Source organism: Convolutriloba macropyga, chromosome 12 (genome assembly GCF_964194025.1).
Source record: "Convolutriloba macropyga chromosome 12, txConMacr16.3, whole genome shotgun sequence".
In the NCBI taxonomy this organism is placed as follows: Eukaryota; Metazoa; Xenacoelomorpha; order Acoela; family Convolutidae; genus Convolutriloba; species Convolutriloba macropyga.
The window spans coordinates 41433748-41458608 of record NC_134479.1 but is presented as its reverse complement, the minus strand read 5'-3'; the positions used below and the strand labels follow the sequence as shown (position 1 = coordinate 41458608).

The 24861-nt window shown below is 35.7% G+C and overlaps 2 protein-coding genes and 1 non-coding gene across 18 annotated transcripts in view; 1 reads left to right on the top strand and 2 right to left on the bottom strand.

The window, feature by feature from the left end:
- LOC142350892 (polyadenylate-binding protein 2-B-like) overlaps window positions 1-24861 on the bottom strand; it is a 442128-nt gene that overhangs the window by 337437 nt on the left and 79830 nt on the right. The window lies entirely within an intron of this gene.
- Window positions 1-24861, top strand: part of LOC142350889 (anoctamin-4-like) — a 152180-nt gene that overhangs the window by 106477 nt on the left and 20842 nt on the right. For all 16 annotated transcript variants that reach the window (XM_075402881.1, XM_075402876.1, XM_075402882.1 and 13 more), the window contains 8 exons: window positions 3130-3226; window positions 3541-3701; window positions 4079-4166; window positions 4772-4846; window positions 13849-14040; window positions 17289-17462; window positions 22813-22910; window positions 23385-23498. In XM_075402881.1, coding sequence (XP_075258996.1) covers window positions 3130-3226; window positions 3541-3701; window positions 4079-4166; window positions 4772-4846; window positions 13849-14040; window positions 17289-17462; window positions 22813-22910; window positions 23385-23498 — 999 coding nt within the window. The remainder of the gene's footprint in view (window positions 1-3129; window positions 3227-3540; window positions 3702-4078; window positions 4167-4771; window positions 4847-13848; window positions 14041-17288; window positions 17463-22812; window positions 22911-23384; window positions 23499-24861) is intronic.
- Trnak-uuu (transfer RNA lysine (anticodon UUU)) lies at window positions 2812-2884 on the bottom strand. Its single transcript has one exon. It is a non-coding gene; the product is annotated as a tRNA-Lys (tRNA).

Sequence of the window (24861 nt, the reverse complement as noted above, 5' to 3'; positions counted from 1 at the left end):
TAGCAAATAGCGGAGTGAATGCTAATTATGAGTTCACGATTTAGACGGGTTAGACGCTCTTCCATTAGAGCAAATCTTAGGAAGGTTAAAATTTTATTGATCAAATAGTTTTGCAATCTAAAAATTCTATCTCAAATTGTGTCCGTTTATTCACGTTTCTACTTTCAGCCAGCAGTTATTGCGCTTGTTGTTTTTTCTTTGACTAAAATTTGTTTCGAAAAGCCGACTTTCCTGTTTTCGAATGCTTAAAATTACATGATTTTACTATAGCTATTTTATGGCTCCGAAACTTACTCATTTGATTTTTCATCCTTTAAAATAAGATAAAAAGGTAGCGCCCGGAGCCTATTTAGTTCTCTTAGAGGCTTAGGACTGACCAGTCTTTAAGAATGCGATTCTTCAAAACTGTTTTGAGGAGAGAATTTTATTGTGTGAAGAGTTGTTCTTTATCTTAATATTTGACACCTCTCAGTCACGCCCATTGCAAACATGAAAGAATCTCTCAGCAAAAGCTGTGGGTGCTACCGAAGCCAGCCTCCTCGCCCCTCGGCTAGTTCAATATTATTGAACTGCGGAATTTTTTTTCATGCTTTTCTATTTTGCATCTTTTAACATCAGAGCAATTCTTCGTAAGGTTTAAATGTTGTGGATCAAATAGCTTTATACTCTTAGACTCTATCTCAATTGGTGTCTCTCTAGTCAAGTTTCTTATTTCAGTCAGCAGTTGTTGAGCTTCTTGTTTCTTTTTTGACTAAAGATTGTTTGGAAAAGCCGACTTCCTCGTTTTCGAATGCATAAAATTCCATACTTTTATTATAACTGTTTTTATGGCTCCGAAGCTGACTCGTTTGAATTAGAGCCTTGTGCCTGACCAGTCTCTAAGAATGCGATTCTTCAAAACTGTTTTTTAGGAGAGAGTTTAATGATGTGAAGGGTGGTCTTAGTCTCAATATTTGACCGCTCTCAGTCACTCCTTGTCCCCATGTTAGCATCTCTAAGCAATGGTCCTTGACTTTTCGCGTTTTGCGTGATGTAAAATTCTCTCATTCAGAGTTTCAAGCAGCCGAACTCTGTCTACGGCAATTTAGTGCTAAAATCCACCGAAACTGGTGGCAGTTTACTCTTAATAGAGGTATATATTGACTTCTAATGAGGTTATGTGAAGCCCCCAAGTGAATTTTTTAGGCTACCCCCGCGCGACTGAAGCAGGCGGCAATCAATTACAGCTTCGACTTGTCGTTCGAGAGCAATGCTTCCGACGTTAGTCGGTTATTTTTTAAGTTGTCTGTGAGCTTGAGCTTTCAAAACGTGATAAACAGGGAACACCCAGAAGGCATTTGGTTTCAATCGAGGTCTTCAGCTGGTTTTAGTAATCTTACAAGTTTTTAGAGTGCTGAGGTGCTGAGAAGGCCTAGATTCCATGTGAAAGGTTATTTTGTTAGGTTTTAAATTCTCTCATTCACAGTTTCAAGCTGCTTACCTCAATTGGCAGCAATTTAATACTAACACTCAATTTATAATTGCGCCGATACTGGTGCCATTTTCCACTGTAAATCTTAGTGGTATATATTAACCTCTAATGTGGTTATTTAAAGCCCCCTTTTGAACTTCTTTGTCACATTTAAGCCCCCCCCCCCCCCCCTACGACTGAAGCAGGCTAGGCTTCAATTGATTAGAGCTCCCACTAGTCGTTAGAGAGCAATTCTTCCGACGTTTAGTCGGTTATGTTTTTTTAATTGCTCTTAATCGAAGATTGTAGCAGCTATATAAGGCGTCTGGTGTTTTTTGCTCTCAAACAAAAATTGTTGCAATTACCATTAGTCCTATAGTCTTCTTGTATGCAATTTTTTGCTTGACCGATTTTTCGTCCGACCCTCTTTGTCGTCTGGCCATCTATTTTGCCCCACCTACCATTCCCTATCTCTAAACATCGATCCACCCGTAACTCAATGTCCCCCCTCCCTTCCCCCCCCCCCCCCCCCACCGATCACTTCACGCCCCTTCAATTAACTTTGAAGCTAGCCCCTCTCAACCGTAGCTATCTACTGACGGAGCCCACCGCTCGTCCGTCGTTTGAGAGCTATTTGCCCGACGCCAATCCATTGTTTAATTTTTTATAGGATTGCTTCGTCTTCTGTATATTCTTGCGCATATATGATCATATGCTTTGATGACTTTCCCAATTTGATGTTGGCTGAAAAGTTGTAATTGTCAGGTCATTTTTTATTTTGAATTTTAACTCAGGGTCTGTCCTGTGATGTTTGTTTACACTTAAGCTGAAACATTCTTTCGCTCATGTGAGCTATTTAAGTTAACTTCCCATCTTCAAAAACGGGATAAACATGTAATGCGTGGAAGACATGAAGTGTCTGAGCAGCTCCCCTAGAGCGTAGTAGGCTCTCAGTGTGCGGTTCAACAAAGGTGTTGAGTAACGCTTGAGGAGGCGGATATTAATGGTCCCCACCTAAAAGGACCGCATTTTTGTCCAGTCTCCCGCCGTTTTCGATTGCCGTTTGTTTATTAAATCCGGCTGCTTTAGGATGTGGGCTTTAATAAGATGTAAAAACTGAATCGTATTTATTTTGCACTAATCATATGGTCTTTTTTCTATATAGTAACATGCTATATAACGACAGAATGTTTTCGTTTAATCCTTGATAGCGTGGGATCATTCAACCTAAAGGAACAAAGAAATTTTGCTTTTAAACTATTATATTTTTCCATCCCTATGAATTTCGTCAATAAAATGAGGGATATTAAGTTGAGCTTCTATCAGTAGAGAATTTTGAGGCGCAATGTCAAAAATTGCATCACCGCACAAGGGACTCGAACCCTTGACCGTTGGATTAAAAGTCCAACACCCTACCGACTGAGCTAGCAGGGCTCAGTTTCCTTGGTGATTGAGTTATGGAAACACTGTCCTTCGGATTAGAACTTTGCAGATGCAGCTCAAGTGTTCGACATTCCCCCTTTGAACTGTCCGACGCAATGGGAATTTGAAATATATTAAGCATACATATCTAACCAAATAAATATTTTTCTGTTCCTTTTATTTGCTTGCCGATGTGACTATTTCGTCAATTCGTGATCTCGATTTACCTGTAATCAAGAGAGTGGGTGATGTTATAGTGAAGTGTGTGATGATGGACCGGCTGCCAACTACACCATGTGTCCTCTCTGTGACAAGGCATGCAAATTCTGGAAGTTGGGTGACAGTTGTCTCCAAGTGAGTGTGCCATTAATTCCTAATTAGTGAAATCAGCGCTTATTTTGGTAGTTCCTTCGAATAGTCGAGGTAATTGTTAATCAATGATCAAAAGCTAAATCTCTCATCGATTACAGCTTTGATAAGTTATCCATGTTTTAAGCATTGCAATGATCGCTACTATCTGTTGAACAGCTAATAAATTGTGCTTCGACTTGGCAATACGCTGAAAAAGTCATGATTCCTGCGATTTTAAGTTATAAAAATTGCGAATTACAAACTTACAACACATTGTAATATTAGTAGTGGTGATATGTAAACGAACCGGGTTTCAGGTGAAAGTGTCTCGAATGATAGACAATGAGGCGACTATAGTGTTTGCCCTGTTCATGTCTCTGTGGGGAACTCTCTTCCTCGAGTTCTGGAAGCGGACGAAGAATGAGCTGTCTTACGAGTGGGATCTGTTTGACTACGAAGAAGGAACGCAAACTGTCCGGTTAGTATGGAAAACTAACTTGCGTTCCTTCATACTGAAACGTTTTGGCGATGTGTTGAATGTTTTGAACATCAAATAATTTTCAGACTGCTTAATTTAAAGCTAATCTAAGCACGCCTGATTCGTCAAATGTCCACTACTCAATAAAGTGTGAACGAGAATCAGAAAATATTTTGCAAAAAAGACCCTATTGATTTTTCTGCCTATTTTTTCCAAAAGCAAGAACAAATTTGTTTATGGTTTTTTTAGTCATATATCGTACTCAATATTGACGATACTCAATAAAACTTTTTTAAAACTTGCCGCTAAAACTTTTGACAGTCCAGATTATTCAGATGCTTTTGGCGATCGTATAAACACACTATGCTAATTTTTAGACCTCAGTTTGAAAGAAAGGCGAGGTTAGCTGTTTCCAAGAACAAGAAATCAATGGAGTCGTGGTGGCAAATCAATCCGATTACACTGGTAAGTGGTAAAAGTTCAATATCTCATTGTCATCAGCTATATCTATAACTCATCAACTATATCTACGTTATGCTCGAGTGTGACCAGTTGCTAATCATCAATTCATTTTGTCCTGGTAGCAGTCTCTTGCTCTTGAATATTTTGGATGTTAGTCTGTGCTATATATTAACAATCTTGACTCTGGCAGCTCAGAAGTCAAGGTCATTAAACAAATCGAGGATCAGCAAATAACTGGGAATTTCTTGTTGTTTATTTTTTGAAAAAAAAATGAATCAATGGAGAACCTGTAGCACAGGAGTCGTTTCTCTGTATTAATTTTTAAAATGCGTACAAAAAAGGTTGCAGTTTATTCTGTAGGAAAAGACGTGGTAGAAAATTTCCATAACAGTTGAGCAATAATAACATTAGCAATGCTTTTTTTGTAATCATCACCTTCTTGATCCGCATTTTTAAGTGGTTGACAGTAATCTTGGTGGCTCTAACTTCTTTCACGCGCTCAGCCATCAAATATCAAAGATAGTATCGAGAATTGCGATATTTTTAAGATTTGAGGGCGATTTACGTCATGAATTAACTCGTGTCTGAATTGAGAGTTTTATTTGCAGATGACGGAGCCTTTCATGCCGATCACAACGAGACTTCCCAAACTATGCGCCTCTATATCTGTCGTATTCTTCATGGTAAGTTTCTCTACCACTTAATTCAATGGCATAAAATTTAGTGGAATCAAATATTGATGTAAAGATAAAGAAATCAATCGGGTAATATGGCATTGTCTATTCTGGTGCTGGGTAAAATTTCATGCAACCAGACTGCAGTAAAATGCTCACATTTTAAGTAGTACTTATTGTTCCAACCTTTCTTACAAAAAATAGGGTATATATTTGTGAAGTTCACAGCACTTTTTTGCACTCTGGAAAATAGTGGTTTCATATCAAAGCTTTCGAAAGTTAGATTTCATTTTCAATATATATATATATATATATATATATATATATATATATATATATATATTTAAAAAACGTAAAAATCTGTACCACCACCCTTAACGGCGCTTCATTTGCTTTCTGCGAGGTTTTCGTTCAATTTTGATTAATAGCCGCCCTCATCTTCTCAGCCAGCTATTATAGCGCTCCTATTTTTTTTACAATTCAAAGAATTTGAATTGTATTGGGGCGCTGTCTTTTTTTTTAAAGATCTGTTTGCACATTTTCATGATTTTTGAAGTCAAATTGGAGTAGTGATTTTGGTCACGCCGAAACAGGAAATGGAGCGAAAAAGCGAGTGGTTGTGCGGCGTGAATCTTTTTGGCTGTAATTTTAAAGTAGAGTGAGAAAACGGTGTTTGAACAAAAATTTGGTTTCTCGGTAGTGGTTTTTTGTTCACATGCGGCAATTTCACTCTGATTTTTACTGTTTTTTCGATTTTTTTTGACCAGATTTTTTTCTAAATGGTTTTCCCAATCCATTCACAGCTCATTCTAGACCTAGTTTTTTGTGTGAATTAAATTTTCATTTCTCGCTAATGGTTTTTTTGTTCACATGCGGCATTTTGACATTGATTTTCCGTTTTTTCTTATTCTTTTGATCTGATTTTTTTTTAAAAAATGGTTTTTTCAATTCACTCAAAGTCCAATCTAGGTCTAGTTTTTCTGTTTAGTCAATGAAAATTCTTTGAATTGTACGTGAGGACTTGTCCTGCTATGTTTTTTTACTTCGTCGAACAAATGAAAAAATGTTTCGCTTTACCTCATTTTGCCGCTTTTTCAACATTTTGCGTGATATCTTTTTGACTTCTCTAGGCTAGTTTCTCTCTTCTCTCATTCTGCTAAAAGTGATTTTGAACATCAGTTGCTCAGCAAAGCATATCAAAATGAACAGAGTCAGTATAAAAAATTGAAGTCAGAAGTAGAAACGGGATAAACCCATAAAGCCCAATTTTAGACGCCCGCTATTTGAACGTCGTTCCTATAAGTCTTAGTTACCATCTCTAATGCTTATTGGTATTGATAGTAGCCCCTGTAGCCTCTCTCTAAGAAACAGAAGTACGTTTTGTTCAACTACGAAATGCCATCAAAATAAATCGGACTTAAAAAATGTTTTTGTACAAAAATTTTTTTTTTTCAGTATCTTCTATTCTTTCAATCCCAATCATGCTTGTTGGAGTCAACGGCGGCTATTTTCCGGCAATCTGCCGGTTATGTGTGATTTATTTTCATTTGAAGACTTGTTTTGTTTAATAGCCGCACAGCGATAGCTGGGGCTGTTATTGGCCTTCTTTTGGTTTTTTACAATTCAAAGAATTTGAATTGTATTGGGGCGCTGTCTTTTTTTTTAAGATCTGTGCACACATTTTCATGGTTTTTGAAGTCAAATTGGAGTGGTGGTTTTGGTCACGCCGAAACAGGAAATGGAGCGAAAAAGCGAGTGTTTTTGCGGCGTGATTTTTTTTTGCTCTAATTTTAAAGTAGAGTGAGAAAACGGTGTTTGAACAAAATTTCGGTTTCTGGGTAAAGGTTTTTTGTTCACATGCGGCAATTTCACTCTGATTTTTACTGTTTTTTCGATTTTTTGGATTGGATTTTCTAAATAGTTTTCCCAATCCTTTCACAACTCATTCTGGAGCTGTTTTTTTGTTAGAATCAAAATTACATATCTCACTAGTGGTTTTTTGTTCTCCCTAGCAGCATTTTGACATTGATTTCCTGTTTTTTTTGTTTTTTTCATCTGATTTTTCTTTATAAATGGTTTTCCCAATTCACTCTTTGTCCTTTCTAGGTCTAAGTGTTTGTTAAGTCAATGAAAATTCTTTGTCCTGCTATGTTTTTTTTATTTCGTCGTCATGATTTTTGTTACGACCATATGACGTCACAGCCACTATTTGTTCATTCTTTCATGCAATTTCAACTGAATTGCATGTGTGACGTCATTTTTCGCTCTTAATGGAGCTAGTTTTTTTGTTCATTCGCGTGATTAAATTTTTGGTCACACTTGACTTACCTCAGTCTCAAAAATGACTTCCTCACTTTGAAATTGACTTTTATTTACTTTAATTCAAAGAGATAAGGTCAAATGGGTGTGTGTCACTCTAAATGAAGGTTATTTGAGATCAGCTAATAGAGGCAGCACTAACTTATACAGATTTTAAATCAAAATATAACAGATCAGCCTTCAATGAAAAGACGAATTTTTTTGGTCTGTCTTTACTGTTTTTTTTAGACTGCCGATCTACGAATCTATTGCGGCTATTTTCTGGCAATCTGCCTGCTATGTTTTCCGTATTTTATCCATTTAGTCGTCTATCAGTCATCAAGGGTTGGTTAACTAATACGTCTGACGCCTCTTTTAACATTTTGGTCCAGTTTTATTGCAAATTAGCTTAGAAAAATTGCTCAATTTTCTGCTAACATTTATCCATTTTTAGGCAAGCATGCCAGATAAATGTGCTTGAATTAGTTTAATTGATTAGTCAGATAATTTTATTTGAATTGTAATCTTGACGGTGTTTGTTGAAGATCTATTCACACCTAAGCTAAGATTTTTTGTCAAATAAGTATTAAGTAGTGATTTTAGTCACTCTAGAGTACGAAAAAGCAATCAGCAAGAAATTTGTAGTTGTATATTGATTTTTTTCAGACGTTTTTTAATAGCCGCGTGAGCAATTCCAGACGGCTATTATTGCGCTCCTAACTTTTTACAATTCAAAGAAATTGAATTGTATTGGAGGCTGTCTTTTTACGACTCGAAGAGGAGTATTGGAAAAGTCCTTTTTTTAATCAAATTTATTGGAGTGAATTTTGAAGCGCGAAATGAAACAGGTGAAAAAATTTGTGTGACTGATTTTGTTGCTGAACAAAATGAAGAGTGGAGTTAAAAGAAAGTGGTTTTTTGTTCATATCTCTGTTTTCTAGAGAGCGAGAAATTGAGGTGTGAAAAAAAATTCTGCAAGCGAGCGAAATTTTTTGTTCACATGCATTTTATTTCATAGCAGTATTTTTGTTTTTTTTTGGTAAAGAGGTTTGGCAATGATTTGTTTTTAATTTTAGGCTAGTTCTGGTAGTGGTTTGAAGGTTTCTGGAATTTCATATGAATTTTACGCTAGGAGGTTTTTCATGTATTTTGCTGATTTTCGGGCTATTTTTTGCTGACGATGTTTTGTTTTACTGGCTCAAATGGGTATTGAATTGACCCTTTCTACTTGAGCAAATTTTAGATAACAATTCATTACAGTTTTGTGGATATAAATCATTTTTTTGTTGAGAAATGTGACAAAAAAATGGCGAAAATTGGGATTATTTTTCCTAATATTTTGCAGTTTTTCGGTTTTTTTCTGTTTTTCAGACAAGTTTCTTAGCGTATTATGACCTGCCAATTGTTTTGGGAGTATCTGGATTCCCTATTGGCTTAAAGGAATTTTTTCTTTGGATTTATATGCTTTTGTAATAATGAAATTTTTTTTAACTTTTTCCAATTTTATAGTTCAAGTTGTTTTAAGAGCTTTTTTTTCATAATTTGGCCTCAAGTATTTGTAAAAAAATTCACATAAGTGGTTTAAGTAAGTACTGGTTGTTTTGATGAAGTAATTTTCGCTGAAACAGTTATTTCGAGATCTCAATTTCGAGACAAAATTTGATCAGATTTTTTATCATTTTTTAACATTTGATCTTCTTGTTTTTACTTTTTTGTTTTATGGTTTTTTTCAAGATAATCATAAATTAGTGGAGGCAAGTTTTGTTTGATAAGTAGTTGGATGGTGTTTAAATGGATTTCCACTTCAAGACATTTTCGGAATTCTTCTTCGTCAGGCCGAAACAGGAAGCTGACCGAAAAAGCGAGTGGTTTTGCGGCGTGAACTTTTTGCTCTAATTATAAAGTAGGATAAGGACACGGCGTTTGAGCAATAATTGAGGCGTTTTGCCTCTTCTTTTCTTTGTACGTCACTGTTTAACCCACAAGGTTGATGTTCTGTTTTTTTAATTGCAAGGATGCGTAGAGACAATTTTTTCAATCATGTGCAGTTATTTTCAGTTATTCTTGAAACCGTTCCTGAAAAAATAACTTAACCAATTGTTTTCAGATTTGGTTAATTTTTGCTCGACTAAAGTCTTGAACTTGGTTGATTGTCTTTGTTTGATGGTAAGTTTGAAATTTTTAATACCATGTTCTTAATTAGTTCAATTCTTTGGATTGTACTTCAGGACTTATCCGGCTATGATTTTTTAATGAAACTGCTGACCCCATTTGAATACTTTTTGCCACCTAGGCTGTCGTCTTCTTTGAACTGAACGTGAGTGCAACAGAAGTGGATTCTAGAAGCCTATAGCTCAGTGGAATTGATTTGTTAAATTTTTGCTAGTCGCCGTCAACCTCTCAAAGGCTATTAGGAGCTCTTCTTTTAAACGACTCGAAGTGTTATTACAGCTGTATATTGGGTTCATTGCTTAATTCGGAGCTATATTGTGGTGCTCGTGGCTTTTTTACGACTCGAACAGGAGTATTGGTTTTTACGACTCGAAGAAGAGTGTTGATTTTCCTACGGCTTTTTAATAGTCGCGTCCTCAATTCCAGGCGGCTATTATAGCGCTCCTATTTTTTTTTACAATTCAAAGAATTTGAATTGTATTGGGGCGCTGTCTTATTTTAAAGATCTGTTCACACGTTTTCATGATTTTTGAAGTCAAATTGGAGTAGTGATTTTGGTCACGCCGAAACAGGAAGTGGAGCGAAAAAGCGAGTGGTTTTGCGGCGTGAAATGTTTTCGCTCTAATTTTAAAGTAGAGTGAGAATACGGTGTTTGAACAAAAATTCGTTTTCGGTAGTGGTGTTTTGTTCTCATACGCCAATTTCACTTTGATTTTTTTCTGTTTTTTCAATTTTTTGGATCGGATTTCTAATTGGTTTTCTCAATCCATTCATAGTTCATTCTAGACCTAGTTTTTTGTTTGAACCAAATTTCCATTTCTCGATAATGGTTTTTTTGTTCACAAGCGGCATTTTTGCATTGATTTTCTGTTTTTTGTTTTGATCTGATTTTTTTTAGAAATGGTTTTCCCAATTCACTCATAGTCCGTTCTAGGTCTAATTTTTTTTTTAGTCAATGAAAGTTCTTTGAATTTTACATCAGGACTTGTCCTGCTATGTTTTTAAGATCTGTTCACATTTTCATGATTTTTGAAGTCAATTTGGAGTAGTGATTTTGGTCACGCCGAAACAGGAAATGGAGCGAAAAAGCAAGTGGTTTTGCGGCGTGACATTTTTTTGCTCTAATTTTAAAGTACAGTGAGAAAACAGTGTTTGAAAAAAAATTCGTCTTCTCGCTAGTGATTTTTTGTTGACATGTGTCAATTTCACTTTGATTTTTACTGTTTTTTCGATTTTTTGGATCTGATTTTTTAGAAATGGTTTTCTCAATTCACTCATAGTCCGTTCTAGGTCTAAATTTTTTGTTTAGTCAATGAAAATTCTTTGAATTGTACGTCAGGACTTGTCCTGCTATGTTTTTTTATGTCCTGCTATGTTTTTTTACTTCGTCTAAAAGATTTTTGTTTCGTCTTGCCCTGACTTTTTCAACGACTTCTTCAGTGACTTCTACTGCTTTGCAGTTAAATTTTGTCTGTGTGACGTCATTTCTGCTTTTAGGTCGATTGCGTGACTTACCTCGCTCAAAAAATGACTTCTGAACTCACTTTTGGAACTTTATTTTAACATTTACTAGTTAAAGACAGTGTGCATCTAATTAGTGCCAAACTTATATGCCCTAAGTCTTGAGTATAAGTCTTGAGTTTTTGATTTTGAAAATCAATTTTAAAAAAGTTCTTCTATGGCTTTTTCCTTATAGACCGTATATGTATCATAAATATGACAGTATATATCTAACCCATAAAATTGAGTGGTCTACTAAAGGACTTTTGGTCAATCTGCCTATCTTGTTTCTTTAGTTGTTTCAATTTATGGAAGGCCACAAGGCTTTTTTGGCTTTTTCTGCCGGCTTTGTTTTTACAGTAGAGTGAGAAAAGTGTTCAAAGAGTTTTTATGCAATTTTATCATCTACGACAATGGTGCTTCTGCTTTGAATATTCTTTCATGATTTCATGAAAGCTTTCAAAAGATAATACGTCATCCAATGATGAAAAATTGCTTCTTTAAAACTCTTCGAATGTCAGCTAATAGTTCAAATGCTTAAGCATTTTTTTGCAAAGTGAGTGCATAAATGTAAGCGTAAGTTTTCCCTCTTGGTAATAATTCTTCGTGACAGCTGTTATTGGAAACTTAGATTTTATCAAATAACTTAGAAGTTATTTGTTCTCGTGAAATTTTAGTATCTTCAAATTTTGACTGCTTTTTTTGTCTTTTTGATCCTGATTATTTTGCGATGAACAGATGAAGCCCGGTGGTCATTAAGTCACTAAGCAGCACCCCTGTCCAACCATAACATCGCTCGCTCTGCCCTCTCGACGCTTGAGACGCCAATCCCGCCCGATCAAATTGCCATTTTTCCGTTTAACATTTATTCACTTAGAAGAGCTGAAGTGTTTTTTTTTCAATGGCGTTTTGCTCTCACCAAATTGACTTTTGCGTAGCAGTTTCTAACTCCATGTAGCAAGTTTTTAGGTCATTTGCGTGATCAATTTATGCTCATAAGTGAATTTGCGTGCGCACAATGGGTTTGTAATTTAACTTATTTTTTTATTTGGCTTAAGATCAAGGAAACTTTATATCCCTGTTAAAAATGCTGTATGGAATTGATCGAGCCATATCAATTAATCGCTTAAAGATTTTTTTATAGGTGCGTAGAAATCTTCGTCAACTCAGTTTTGTGTCTGCTTTTATTAATAGCGCCTCAGCTTCTCAGCCGGCTATTATAGTGCTCCGATTTTTTTTCTGCATCGAATAAAAATTTTTCGCTTTACCTCATTTTGCCGCCTTTTCGACATTTTGCGTAAAAACTTTTTGTCTTCTCTAGGCTAGTTTCACTTCTCTCATTCTGCTAAAATTTTTTTTAGGCAGCAGTTGCGCAGCGAATCAATTCAAAATGAACAGAGTCAGTATCAAGAAAACGAAATCAGAAATAGAAACGGGATAAATCCTTAAAGCCCAATGTTAGATGCCCGTTACTCTGTTCTTAGTTACCATCTCTAATGCTTATTGGTGTTGATACTAGACCCAGTGTCGTCTCACTAGGAAACAGGAGCATGTTCAGCTCCAAAATCAATTTAGTTCGCGCTTTAAAATTGTTTTTTCACTAGTTCCAAAATTTTTTTTCACTAGTTTTTTATCTTCTTTCAATCACAATCTTGGTTATGGGAATCAACGGCGGCTATTTTCCCGCAATCAGACGGGTATGTTCTGTTTTCTACCGCAAGCAAAATTACATCAAAGATTTTTGGTTAGATCAACTGCATCCGAGCACTATTTGAGTGGAAAATTTGTAATATCTTTAACCGTTTTGAATGGCTTTGTTTTTTTGCTTAATATTTTCACTATCCGGATTTCGCGTATTTTTGCAGCTTTGTTGACAACACAAAAACTAGATTTTTAAATTATATTGTCTCAGCTATAAATTTTGTGTGTTGTCTTATGATCAATTTGATGCTCTCCTATGAATTATCTAAATTTTTCAGAGGCAATTTTTTAAAATTTATGACGGCCGAATAACCGCCTGCGTGTCTGGTTTTTATAGCTTCCCTGTTAGTAGGGCATAGCTTCCTTCAAACAATAAGCAGTTTCTCTAAACATTCAGAAAAGCTTGATTTTTCTTCCAAAGCAACTTTGTTTTTTTTTCTTAAGAAAAGCTTTTTTTGTGCTGCTAAGACTTGAACTTGATGGGCATAGCTTTCTCGATTTTAATTGAGAACAACTTTTTTGTTGATAATTTCAAAATCAGCCTTTCCAGATTGTTGTCTAAATACCCATATTACCTCATATAGCCGATCTTCAGTGAGGACAATTGCTGTGTTGGAACTTTCTGCTGAAAATTTTCTTGAAGTTCAAAGATCTTATGGCAAATTCATGTTGAATAAATCAAGTTTGTTAAAAAATGTTCTGCAAATGTTTTGGCCAATGCTTTCATCAGTCCAATGTTTCAATTCAACTTTTGATTTTCAATGCTTGATTAGCCGGCGATTTCTTTAAATTACAACACCGACTTACCTGCTCAGCTTACCTGCTCAAACTTTAAATTGCTTCAGTAAAAAAACATTTTTTAAAATTCCATTTGAAACTCCGCGTAAGACTTTCCCTTTGATTTATCTCCGAGAAACCGCTGATATCTTGAACCAAGCTGAATTTCAAAAAAATGTATACTCTGCTTTACAATTATTGTACACCTGTCTTACCCTGTCAATATTTCGGGGAATCAAAATTGACAGAACTAAAAAACATGATAGCTTATAATAGACTTGATGTCGAAGGAATAGGGGAATAGGGGAATAGTCTTTGAATAGGGGAATCAAAATTGACAGAACTAAAAAACATGCTAGCTTATAATTACTTGATGTCGAAAGAATAGGGGAATAGTTTTTTTTTAATTTTTGTCAAATCATTCCTTTTTGTTGTAAAATGGCTTCAAATTCTAATGCAGTGAACATGTTTTGATCACATCTTTTGAGCTTAAGGAGTTTGAAACAATCCTGTCGCGAAAAAGAACTTGACTCTTCGAAAACCAGGATCGACATGTTTTTCAGATCTCAGTAGTGTTGGCAACAGTGATTGGAGTTGTGATGTACAGAGCCCTGGCTGCGTACTTCTTCGTGAAGCAGGAATTCGGACCTACCTGGTCCAGTATCCTCACTTCTTGCACAGCTTCAACTGTCAACTTGATGTTCATCTTCGCTTTCTCACGATTCTACAACATCCTCGCTTTCAAGTTAACCGAGGTTAGTAGTTGGAAAATTGTACCTTTTACTCCGATCATAAAACTTGTCTTTTGAGCATAAAACTTGTCTTTCATAAGCCATGTGAACAAACGGATGCGCTTTTTACACCAATGAAATTTGTGTAGCCATTTAAGAGGTGACGCTAGCTATGACAATGAGCATATACTATCATAAGGCTACTAAATTACCATGTCGTAGATAGTCTTATTCCACCCCGGTAAATGATACGCTATTGAGGACATCGCACACCTTAGTCCTCCGCCAATAGCTTGTAGTAATGCGACGTTAGTGATCAGTTATTGGGCTTTTGGATCTTTTTCGTTTGTCCCCAAAGCTTAGTGGGTGCATATTATTTGCAACCCCCAGACGCACGTGCCAAATTTTTTCACAATGATTTACCGGGTAATGGCACGTGCTCTGTAACTGGGGGAGCATAACACACTGGGGGGGGGGGGGTAACGAACGGAAAATATCCGCGCTTTTCTTCTTTAATTAATTTGATACCAAGCATGTTCAAATTTTGTGGCAATTGATGTAAAAATTTAAATCAATTTTGGTGTTTTTAATAGCCGCCCTCATCTTCTCAGCCGGCTATTATAGCGCTCCTAATTTTTTTTTACAATTCAAAGAATTTGAATTGTATTGGTGTGCTGTGTTTTTTTAAGATGTGTTCACACATTTTTCAATGACTTTGATCTTTCAAAACGGGATAAACAGGTAAAGCCCAGCGGGCATTAAGTTTCATTAGAGGCCCAAAGTGGGCTTTAGTAGTCCTTCAAGTGCTTATGGTGGTGCAGCTGCTGGGATGGCCTTAATTTAAGGTTAAAAGGTCTTTTTAGGAGTTTTTGGGCTCAAAATGGTGCAATTTTTCATGTTTTTTGTGATTTTTTGGAGTTTTTTTTGTTTGATTAGTCTTAGGTTGAAGTTTTTAAAAGTTGATGAAGGCCTTTTGCTAGACAAAATTGCTTGTTATGATCATTTTATGAGCTATATGTTTTGGTACTACAAACACAAACACGCAAAATGATACTAATTTTTGCAATTTTTTCAGGTTTTCTGAAAATTTTTGTCATTTTTTGAGATTTAAGCCCTAGATGTCAAGAAATCTCCTCTAGGGATTGATAAAGGGTTTGATAATAGATTACTGCTTAGTTTCTAGTGGTAATGGAATGGTTTTCAACTTTTTGCCATCATGAATTTTAGCAAAACTTGCAATTTTCATCTTTTTGACATTTTTTGTCATTATTCAAGTTTTTTTAGTCCCAGGGGTCATAAAACATCATTAGGGGTTGAATAATAAATTACTGAAAAATTTTTACGTGCCATGGAACAGGTTTCAACTTTTGAATATCACAAATTTTACCAATTTTTTTGGACAAAATTCGCATTTTTTTAGGTTTTTCAAATCTTTTGTCATTTTTTCAAGTTTCCAGCTTCAGGGACCAGGCAATCTCCTTTGAGGTATGTTTTTAAAGAACTGCATGGTTTTTGGATACAATGGAATGGTTTTTAACATTTTAATGTCTCCAATTTTTGCATTTTTTGATAAAATCTGCAATTTTTTTGAGGTTTCCTAAAGTTTTTGTCAGTTTTTGATATTCGTCCATTCTCAAGTGCTAGAAAACGTATTCCACGTCTTGATAAAAAGTTACTGCATGGTTTTTAGTTTCAATGGATTTGTTTTCAACAATTCAACCTTTCGACTTTTAGAAGTTTTTTGATGAAATTTGCAAATTTTTTTTTGCACATTTGTATTTTATTGATTTTTTCCTGCCTCAGTAGACAGGAAACAGGGATTGACGGTATGTTAATAAACAGTTGCTATGGGGCAAGTGAAAGGCTTTCAACTTTTTCATGAAACGAATTTCTATTTTTTGAAGTTTGAATTTTTTTTCAAAAATTATTGCCTATCGATCTATGAGCCAATGAGTTTTTTAAAGCTTGGAATTGGGCTACTGGATAGCCTCAAGAGAGACAGAAATGATTCTGAAGATAGTTATATCACGATTTTCAGCAAAATTTTTGTATAATTTGCAATTGATTTCTTTTTTTTTCTTATATTTTTTGAGTTAATCGATCTTCGAGGGCCAATGAATATTATTCGTGTCTTGAAGATATAATACTGGACCGATTTCAGAAAAAAATTGGATTTGATCATATTTTTGAAATAGGCATTTTGGAAGGGAAAAATTTTGCCTTAGGTTTAAAAGCTTCAAGAGTTTTAGCAATGAGTATATTTTTGTTTAGTTTTGATTCTTTTAGTTTCTCAATTTTTTGATGATTTTGTTTGTGTTCTGGCTGGCATTGTTCAATTGATCTGCTGGTCAGGTAGAGTACGTCTGAGCTTTTCATCCATTTCTTTGAATTGTATTTCAGGACTTGTCCTGCTATGTTTTTCACTTCGTCGAACAAAATTTCGCGTTACCTCATTTTGCCGCTTTTTCAACATTTTGCTTGAAATCTTTTCGACTTCTGTGGGCTAGTTTCTCTCTCCTCTCATTCTGCTAAAAGTGATTATGAACATCAGTTGCTCAGCAAAGCAATTCAAAAATGAACAAGTCAGTATAAAAAATTGAAGTCAGAAATAGAAACGGGATAAACCCATAAAGGCCAATAGATGCCCGCTATTTGAACGTCGTTCGTATAAGTCTTAGTTACCATCTCTAATGCTTATTGGTTTTAATAGTAGCCCCTGTAGCCTCTCTCTGAGAAACAGAAGTATGTTCAACTACGAAATGCCATCAAAATAAATCGGACTTAAAAAATGTTTTTGTACAAAAATCTTAATATCTTCTATTCTTTCAATCCCCAATCATGCTTATTGGAATCAACGGCGGCTATTTTCCGGCAATCTGCCGGGTATGTTTTTACTTGGTTTGACTGCATACGGGAAGCAACAATAAGGTTTGTTGGAAAAATTTTGTGGTAAAGTTGTATCTTTGTCTTTGTTGCTACCCTCAACGCCCCACAACCATGATTATGCCCTCCCCAAACCATTTAGCAAATCTACTTATATACGCGGTTGGGAGATGTGGAACTAACGAAAAAGATCTGTAAACTCACTACATCTGTCCGAGGGAACAACCAAAAAGTGACTTTCCACTGGCAAAGCATAAAAAATGTTTCATCTACGGACATGTACTATAATTTCTTCGCTTCTTGGTTGCTCTTTAGCTTTTATGGCTAATTTTGTGCAGAACAATTGCATGCGGTATTTTAGAAGTTTGAGCTGATTTTCCTTTATTTAGTTTGAATGTCCCCGAACCGACTCAGAATTCGACAATTCGTACACTTTGAAGATGTTTGTGTTCCAATTTGTCAATTACTACTCTTCAATCTTCTACATCGCATTCTTCAAGGGACGATTCGGTGGCTATCCATCAAAATACGCCCTCCTCTTTGGAAAATATCGACTACAAGAGGTTAGATGTCATGATTAACGCAAACTAAGGCGATGTAAAAGTACGCGGACTAAGGTGAAAGTATTATTTGATAGCTTGGCGGTCCTTTGTTTAATAGAGGCAAAGCGATAGCTGGGGCTATTGTTTGCGATTTCTTGGTTTTTTTACCATTCAAATAAATTGAATTGTATTGGGGCGCTGTCTTTTTTTTACTTCTCGAAGAGGCTATCTTTTTTTTCAATTGCTCTCAAACGGAGTTTGTAGCAACTATATTAGTCTCGTGGTCTTTCCAATGCAAGTTTTTGTACTACAAACTTTTCGTCTGATCGTTTTGTTGGGAGTTAAATCGCCAGACTGTTGGGAATTAAATTCTCTTAGAGCCTTACGGCTCACTAGTTTGGGATTAACCGAAACTTTTTCAGGGACATAAATTCATGGTGTTAAGGGCGGTTCTTACAGTTTGACTCCCTCCCACTTAAGACCGCACGCCAGTCGTTTGAGAGCAATTTCGTCCGGTATATTTTATTATAGCAATCTTAATTCTCTTTGTTCGATGAGGAGTATTGGAGAAGAGGTTTTCATTGAATACTTCTGCAATGAAATTGAACCAGTAAGTGAAACACAGGAAAAATGGTTTGCCGGTTGTGAAGATTAGATTTCATTAGCGGAGTGACAGAATGATTGTTTTTTATATTATGCTATTTTAGAGAGAGCGAGAACAATAGGCGTGGAAGTTTTCTCCCTTGTTGAGCGAAATTTTCTCCACAGTGTTTTCTCATTTTAACATTTTTCGGATTTTTACAATAAAGTAATGACATACGTAATGACTAAATTAAGGCTGTTTTCATTGTGTTTTAAATTTTTTAAATAGCCGCCTTCATCATCTGAGCCGTCTATTATTGCGCGCTTAATTGTTTTGTCGATCAATAATTTGGCTCACTGTACTTCATTTCGCCGCTTTTTCGACTTAATGTGTAAAAACTTTTTGACTTCTCTACGTTATTTTTGTTTCTTACTTTTTCTTCTCAAAGTGTTTTTAAATAGCAAAGCATTTTAGGATGAAGTCAGTACTTAAAAACCGAATCAAATATGGAAAGTGGATAAACGCATTGTTGGGTATCTGTTTGTTTTATCAAATGCTTACCAGAAGCTGCGTTAGGTGAGTGGAGCTAGCTTTGTCCATCTTTTAATTGTAGCCGCGAGGCAATGGCTGAGGCTATGATTGGCCTTCTCTTTTTTATTTTGTCGTCAAGATTTGTGTTATGACCATATGACGTCACAATCACTTCAAATCTGCTTTTTGTTCATTCGTTCATACAATTTCAACTAAATTGCGAGCGTGGCGTTGTTTTTCACTCTTACTGTAGCAAGTTTTCTGTTCATTCGCGTGATTAATTTTTTGTTCACGCTTGACTTACCTCACTTTCAAAAATGACTTCCTCACTTTGAAATCGACTTTTTTAACTTTAAATCAAAGAGATAAGGTCAAATGAATGTATATCTTAAATGAAGGTTATTAAAGAGCAGCTAATAGAAACAGCAATTAGTTACACAGAATCTTAATCAAAATTAACATCTCAGCCCTTAATGAAAATCTCAGCCCTTAATTTTTGGAGACTGCAGATCTACAAAGCTACTGCGGCTTTTTTCTGTCAATCTCCCAGCCATGTTTTTTAATAGCCGCCGTCAGCCTGTCTATGGCTTTTATTTAGGCGGTCTCTTTTAAATTCACTTGACCTTTTGGGTCAAAAGATCAAAAGAAACAGAAATTCTTTCATGAATAGAATTGCGCATTGTGGTGAATACTGTCAAAGCAAAAGAGCAAATTCGAAAAAAATGGGATAAGCATGTAAAGCCCGGTCATTAAGTCATAATGCGTCAGGCTATCAATGTTCGTTAAAGTGATCGCTAGCTGCCATTAGTATTTTTCAGAATAGCGTTCAGTTTAGAAGCTTGAATTACTTATATTTTTATAACCTAGCTGATTATGCTCACCAAATAAGAACTATGACACCTAGAAAAATTCTGGCAATTTCTATCTCTGATTTCTGTTTCAATCACTATTTGCGTCAAGTGTGTCAACGGCGGCTATTTTCCGGCAGTTTGCCGGCTATGTTTTTTTTTGGTCGTCAATATTACTGTTTCGACCTGTGACGGTCAGGCTCACTTGAAATCTTTTTCCTGTCATTCGTGCAATTTCGATTGCGCTGTGTGCATAACTTGATTCTCTTTTTGGAGAATTTTTGTTCATCCACATACGACTTACCTTTCTCAAAAATCAGTTTTTTCGCTGTCAAAGAAAACTTTTGGCTGCTTTAATTTAAGGAGTTAAGGCCAAGTTAAGATCTCTCACTCTAAATGAAAGCTGTTTGAGGGCCGCTTGTGGTAAAAACACATATGCATTTTCTTGGAAATCATATGAGAATGCATCTTCAATGCTTCATATTTGGATTTTGAAATTGCAGGTCTACAAGCACTTGGCGCTATTTTATGTCAATGTGCCGACTGTTTGGTGTTGATACTTTTCCTTGTATCCCCTCATTAAGAAATAGGAGTGCCTGATTAATAAATTCAATCAAAATATTAATCATTCGACATTTAATATTTTTTCCCGGTTTCAGTTTGGAGAACAATCGAAGCCATGGTGACTAATTTCCTGAAATCTGGAGGTTTTATTTGATCATGCCCATTGATTTGCGTGTGCATATACTCCTCCAAAATTGACTCAGAGCTAATATCCAAAATAATATTCAAATGATCCAAATGCGTTATATTAGACGGATGAGTCAGTTGCTGGTTGTGATAATTAGATTTCATTCGCGGAGTTACAGAATGGTTGTAATTCATATGATGCTATTTTAGATAGAGCAAGAAAAAGTGGCGTAGAAGTTTTCTCCCTTGACGGATATTTTCTCCCCATTGTTTTCTTCCTATTTTAGCACTTTTTGGATTTCATAATAAAGTAAAGACATACGTAATGACTAAAGTGAGGCTGTTTTCAGGGTGTTTTAAAAATTTTTTAGATAGCAGCCGTCGTCATCTGAGCCGTCTATTATTGCGGGCTTAATTGGTTTCTTTAACTTCGTCAATCAATAGTTTGGCTCACTGTACCTCATTTTGCCGCTTATTCGACCTAATGTGTGAAAGCTTTTTTGATTTCTCTTCGTTTTTTGTATCTTACTCTTTCGTAAAGTGTTTTTAAATAGCAACAATTTATGATGAACAGAGTCAGTACTTAAAAACGGGATCAAATATGGAAAGGGGATAACCGAATTGTTACAGGTCCGTTTTTTGTCGAATGCTTATTGCAAGCTGCGTCAGCTAAGTGGAGCTAGTATTTTCCATCTTTCATTAATAGCCGCGAAGCAATAGCTTGGATTATTAGTGGCCTTCTCTTCGTTTTTTTTATTTCGTTGTCAAGATTTTTGTTCGACCATTTGACGTCATATTCACTTCCAATCTGCTTTTTTGTTCATTGAGTTTCAACTGAATGGCGTGCGTGCGTTACGTCATTTTTCACTTTTGCACTGTTATTGGAGCGAGTTTTCTGTTCATTCGCGTGGTTAGTTTTTTGTTCACACGTGACTGACCTCTCTCAAAGTTTGATCTTTCCCTCACTTGGAAATTTATTTTTTTCTTTTATTCAAAACGATAGGGTAAAGTGAGTGTTTATCACTCTAATTGAAGGTTAAGTAAGAGAAGCTAATTGAAACAGCAATGTTATACAGATTCTTAATAAAATTTAACATCTCAGCCCTTAGTGAAAAGAGTTTTTTTGGGTCCGTCTGTTTTAATTGTTTGGAGACTGCAGATCTACAAAGCTACTGCGGCTATACTGTGGCATTCTGCCAGCTATGTTTTTAATAGCCGGCATCAGCCTGTCAACAGCTATTATTCAGGCGCTCTTTTTTTTAACTCGCTTTACCTTTTGATCACGTTTTTCGATTTACATAAGTCAGGATTTTCGCGTTAAACTTTTGACTGATTTCACTCGTTGTTTCAACTGAATGGTTTTCAAATTCTTTCACACAATGTAGTGAATACGGATTAAAATGAATGCTAGATGCCCTTAGACTTTTTCTTAATAGCGTTCAGTTTAGAAGCTTTATTAATTCTATATTTAGAATCTAGGTGATTATGCTCACTAAATAAGAACACTTTGACGCTTAGAAAAATCCGATGAATTGCGATCTTATTTTTTTCCGTTTCCATCACTATTTGCGTCAAGTGGGTCAACGACGGCTATTTTCTGGCAGTTTCCCGACTATGTTTTTTGTCGCGATATTACTGTTACGACCTGTGACGGTCAGGCTCACTCGAAATCTTCGTTTTTAGAGAATTTTTTTTGTTGTTTTCAGAGAATTATTGTTCATTCACACACGTCTTGCCTTTCTCAAAATTTACTTTTCTCGCTGTCAAAGTAGTTAAGGTCAACTGTGGATATCTCACTCTAATTTAAAGTTACTTAGGGCCGCTTGTAGTAGAAACAGAGAAGATATGCTTATTCTTGGAAATCATCTGGGAAAGCATCTTTGATGTTTTTATTTGGATTTTGAGACTTCAGGTCTAGAAGCGCTCGGCGCTATTTTATGTCAATCTGCCTACTATGTTTGGTATTGATACTTATCCCTTTATCCCCTCATTAAGAATTAGGAGTGCGTGATTAATAAATTCAATCAAAATAGCAAGCATTTAAATCTTTTGCACAATCGGAGTCATGGTGACTATTTTCCTGAAATCTGACATGTTTAATTGATTTTTTTGAATTTGCGTGAAAATATGCTCCTCCAGAATTGACCCGTTGTTAATACCCAAAATAATGGTCTGATGACCCAAATGCGTTATCTGATTTTACATTAGACCGATGAGACAGTGGATTTTGCTCATCACCTAGAAGTTACTCAAGATGAACAAGGCACTTTTATGAGCCTAATTATTCATCAGGTATCAGGATTGTGGTCAATTTAAGTGTAGTTTTATACATGCTTTGGATGTTATGAACCGAAAAAATTCTATCTAGCATTATTTTTCCATTGGGCTCTAAATCATCCACGATGTAGTACATCCTTCATGCATCGGTGTAAGTTGTGCAAGAAATTAAATGTAATGGTATTTGGGCAACATAGTGAGTCAGAATCGAAACTCAGCAGCTACAATGCATCGGAAGTATCGACCACATTCCAAAAGACTCCAAGACTTTTGATGGACAAAAAAGTAAACTGCAACCATAGTTGCAAGGACACCATCTATGAACAAGGGCTTTTGTTCACAGAAAGCTCAATGATTTAACTTCAAGATATTTTGTTTCATGCATTAATTGTTGTTCTTTTTATACAGATATGAGGATGTTGGTAACTGTTTTTGTGTTTAGTGTGGCCCTGGTGGTTGTCTATTTGATCTAATGACACAACTGGGGATCATTATGGTGGGAAAACAACTGTACAGCAATCTTCAGGAGATAGGAATGCCGTTAGTGCATCCACTTCTATTACAAAAAATGAATTGTCTTCTTGAACGCTGCGATTGAAAGAAAGCAGATTTAGAAAAACCATCTCAATGTAATTTTAGAAGTTATCTTTTCTGTTTGTCTCCCTGCTTAGTGGGTGCTTATTATATGCACCGCGAAGTCCAGGTGCTATATTATCACATGGTGATTTACTATGTACTTGCACGTGGTCTATAACGGGAGGGAGCACAAACGGAAGGAAAAGATCCATCATGCCAATAATCTTAACAATATTAGTTTGGAATCACCTACAATTCACCACTCGGTGAAACATAATTAAGACATGGAGGTGTATACAAATGGGTCTACGTATGCTTCAAATTATGTGCAAATTATTTAGTCGTGTTATGTTAAAGTAGATACTAAAAGATAGTGAATTCTTTCGCCGTAGTAGAGTCCGTTATGTTTAAAAAATTTGACGTGTTGTTCGGTTGTAGAATGCTGAAGAAATGGCTAGCCTCTCGTAAGTTCCGCAACCAACAGGCAGACGACGAAAATGACGATGAGAAGAATGGTAGCAATCCCGAGATAGATGAGAAAAAGCTGCACAGGTAAGCGAATTTTTCAATTTTCAATTTGTCACGAACTTGTGGTGATTGATTTTCCGTACCTGTTTACGTTGCTGAGTGATTGCGATGACGTGAATGTTGTTTTTAATAGCCGCCCTCATCTTCTCAGCCGGCTATTATTGCGCTCGTATTTTTTTACAATTCAAAGAATTTGAATTGTATTGGGGCGCTGTCTTTTTTTTTAAGATCTGTTCACACATTTTCATGATTTTTGAAGTCAAATTGGAGTAGTGATTTTGGTCACACCGAAACAGGAAATGGAGCGAAAAAGCGAGTGGTTTTGCGGCGTGAATTTTTTTCGCTCTAATTTTAAAGTAGAGTGAGAAAATGGTGTTTGAACAAAAATTCGGTTTCTCGGTAGTGGTTTTTTGTTCACATGCGGCAATTTCACTCTGATTTTTACTGTTTTTTCGATTTTTTGGATCGGATTTTTTTCTAAATGGTTTTCCCAATCCATTCAAAGCTCATTCTAGGCCTAGTTTTTTGTGTGAATTAAATTTTCATTTCTCGTTAGTGGTTTTTTTATTCACATGCGGCATTTTCACATTGATTTTCTGTTTTTTTTTCTTATTTTTTTATCGGAATTTTTTAAAGATGGTTTTCTCAATTCACTCTTAGTCCATTCTAGGTCTGGTTTTTCTGTTTAGTCAATGAAAATTCTTTGAATTGTACGTCAGGACTTGTCCTGCTATGTTTTTTTACTTCGTCAAACTTTTTTTCGCTTTACCATTTTGCCGCTTTTTCGACATTTTGCGTGAAATCTTTTTGACTTCTCTAGGCTAGTTTCTCTCTGCTCTCATTCTGCTAAAAGTGAATTTGAACATCAGTTGCTAAGCAAAGCAATTCAAAATGAACAGAGTCGGTATAAAAAATTGAAGTCAGAAATAGAAACGGGATAAACCCATAAAGCCCAATTTTAGATGCCCGCTATTTGAACGTCGTTCCTATAAGTCTTAGTTACCACCTTTAGTGGTTATTGGTGTTGATAGTAGCCTCTCTCTAAGAAACAGAAGTATGTTCAACTACGAAATGCCATCAAAATAAATCGGACTTAAAAAATATTTTTGTACAAAAATCTTTTTTTTTCAATCTATTCGTTCAATCCCAATCATGCTTATTGGAATCAACGGCGGCTATTTTCCGGCAATCTGCCGGGTATGTTTAGTTTTGATGATCGATGCGTTCTGTTGATGTCTTTTGGCAGTTTGATGATTTCTTGAAATAAGAGCCTCAATGAACATAACTTCCAAGATATGTTACTTGGTTTAGCGTATTTTAAATATTTAGGAGTTCATTGTTTGATGGGCTCATTTTCATCAATTAGTATTATGTTTAATTGCTCTTG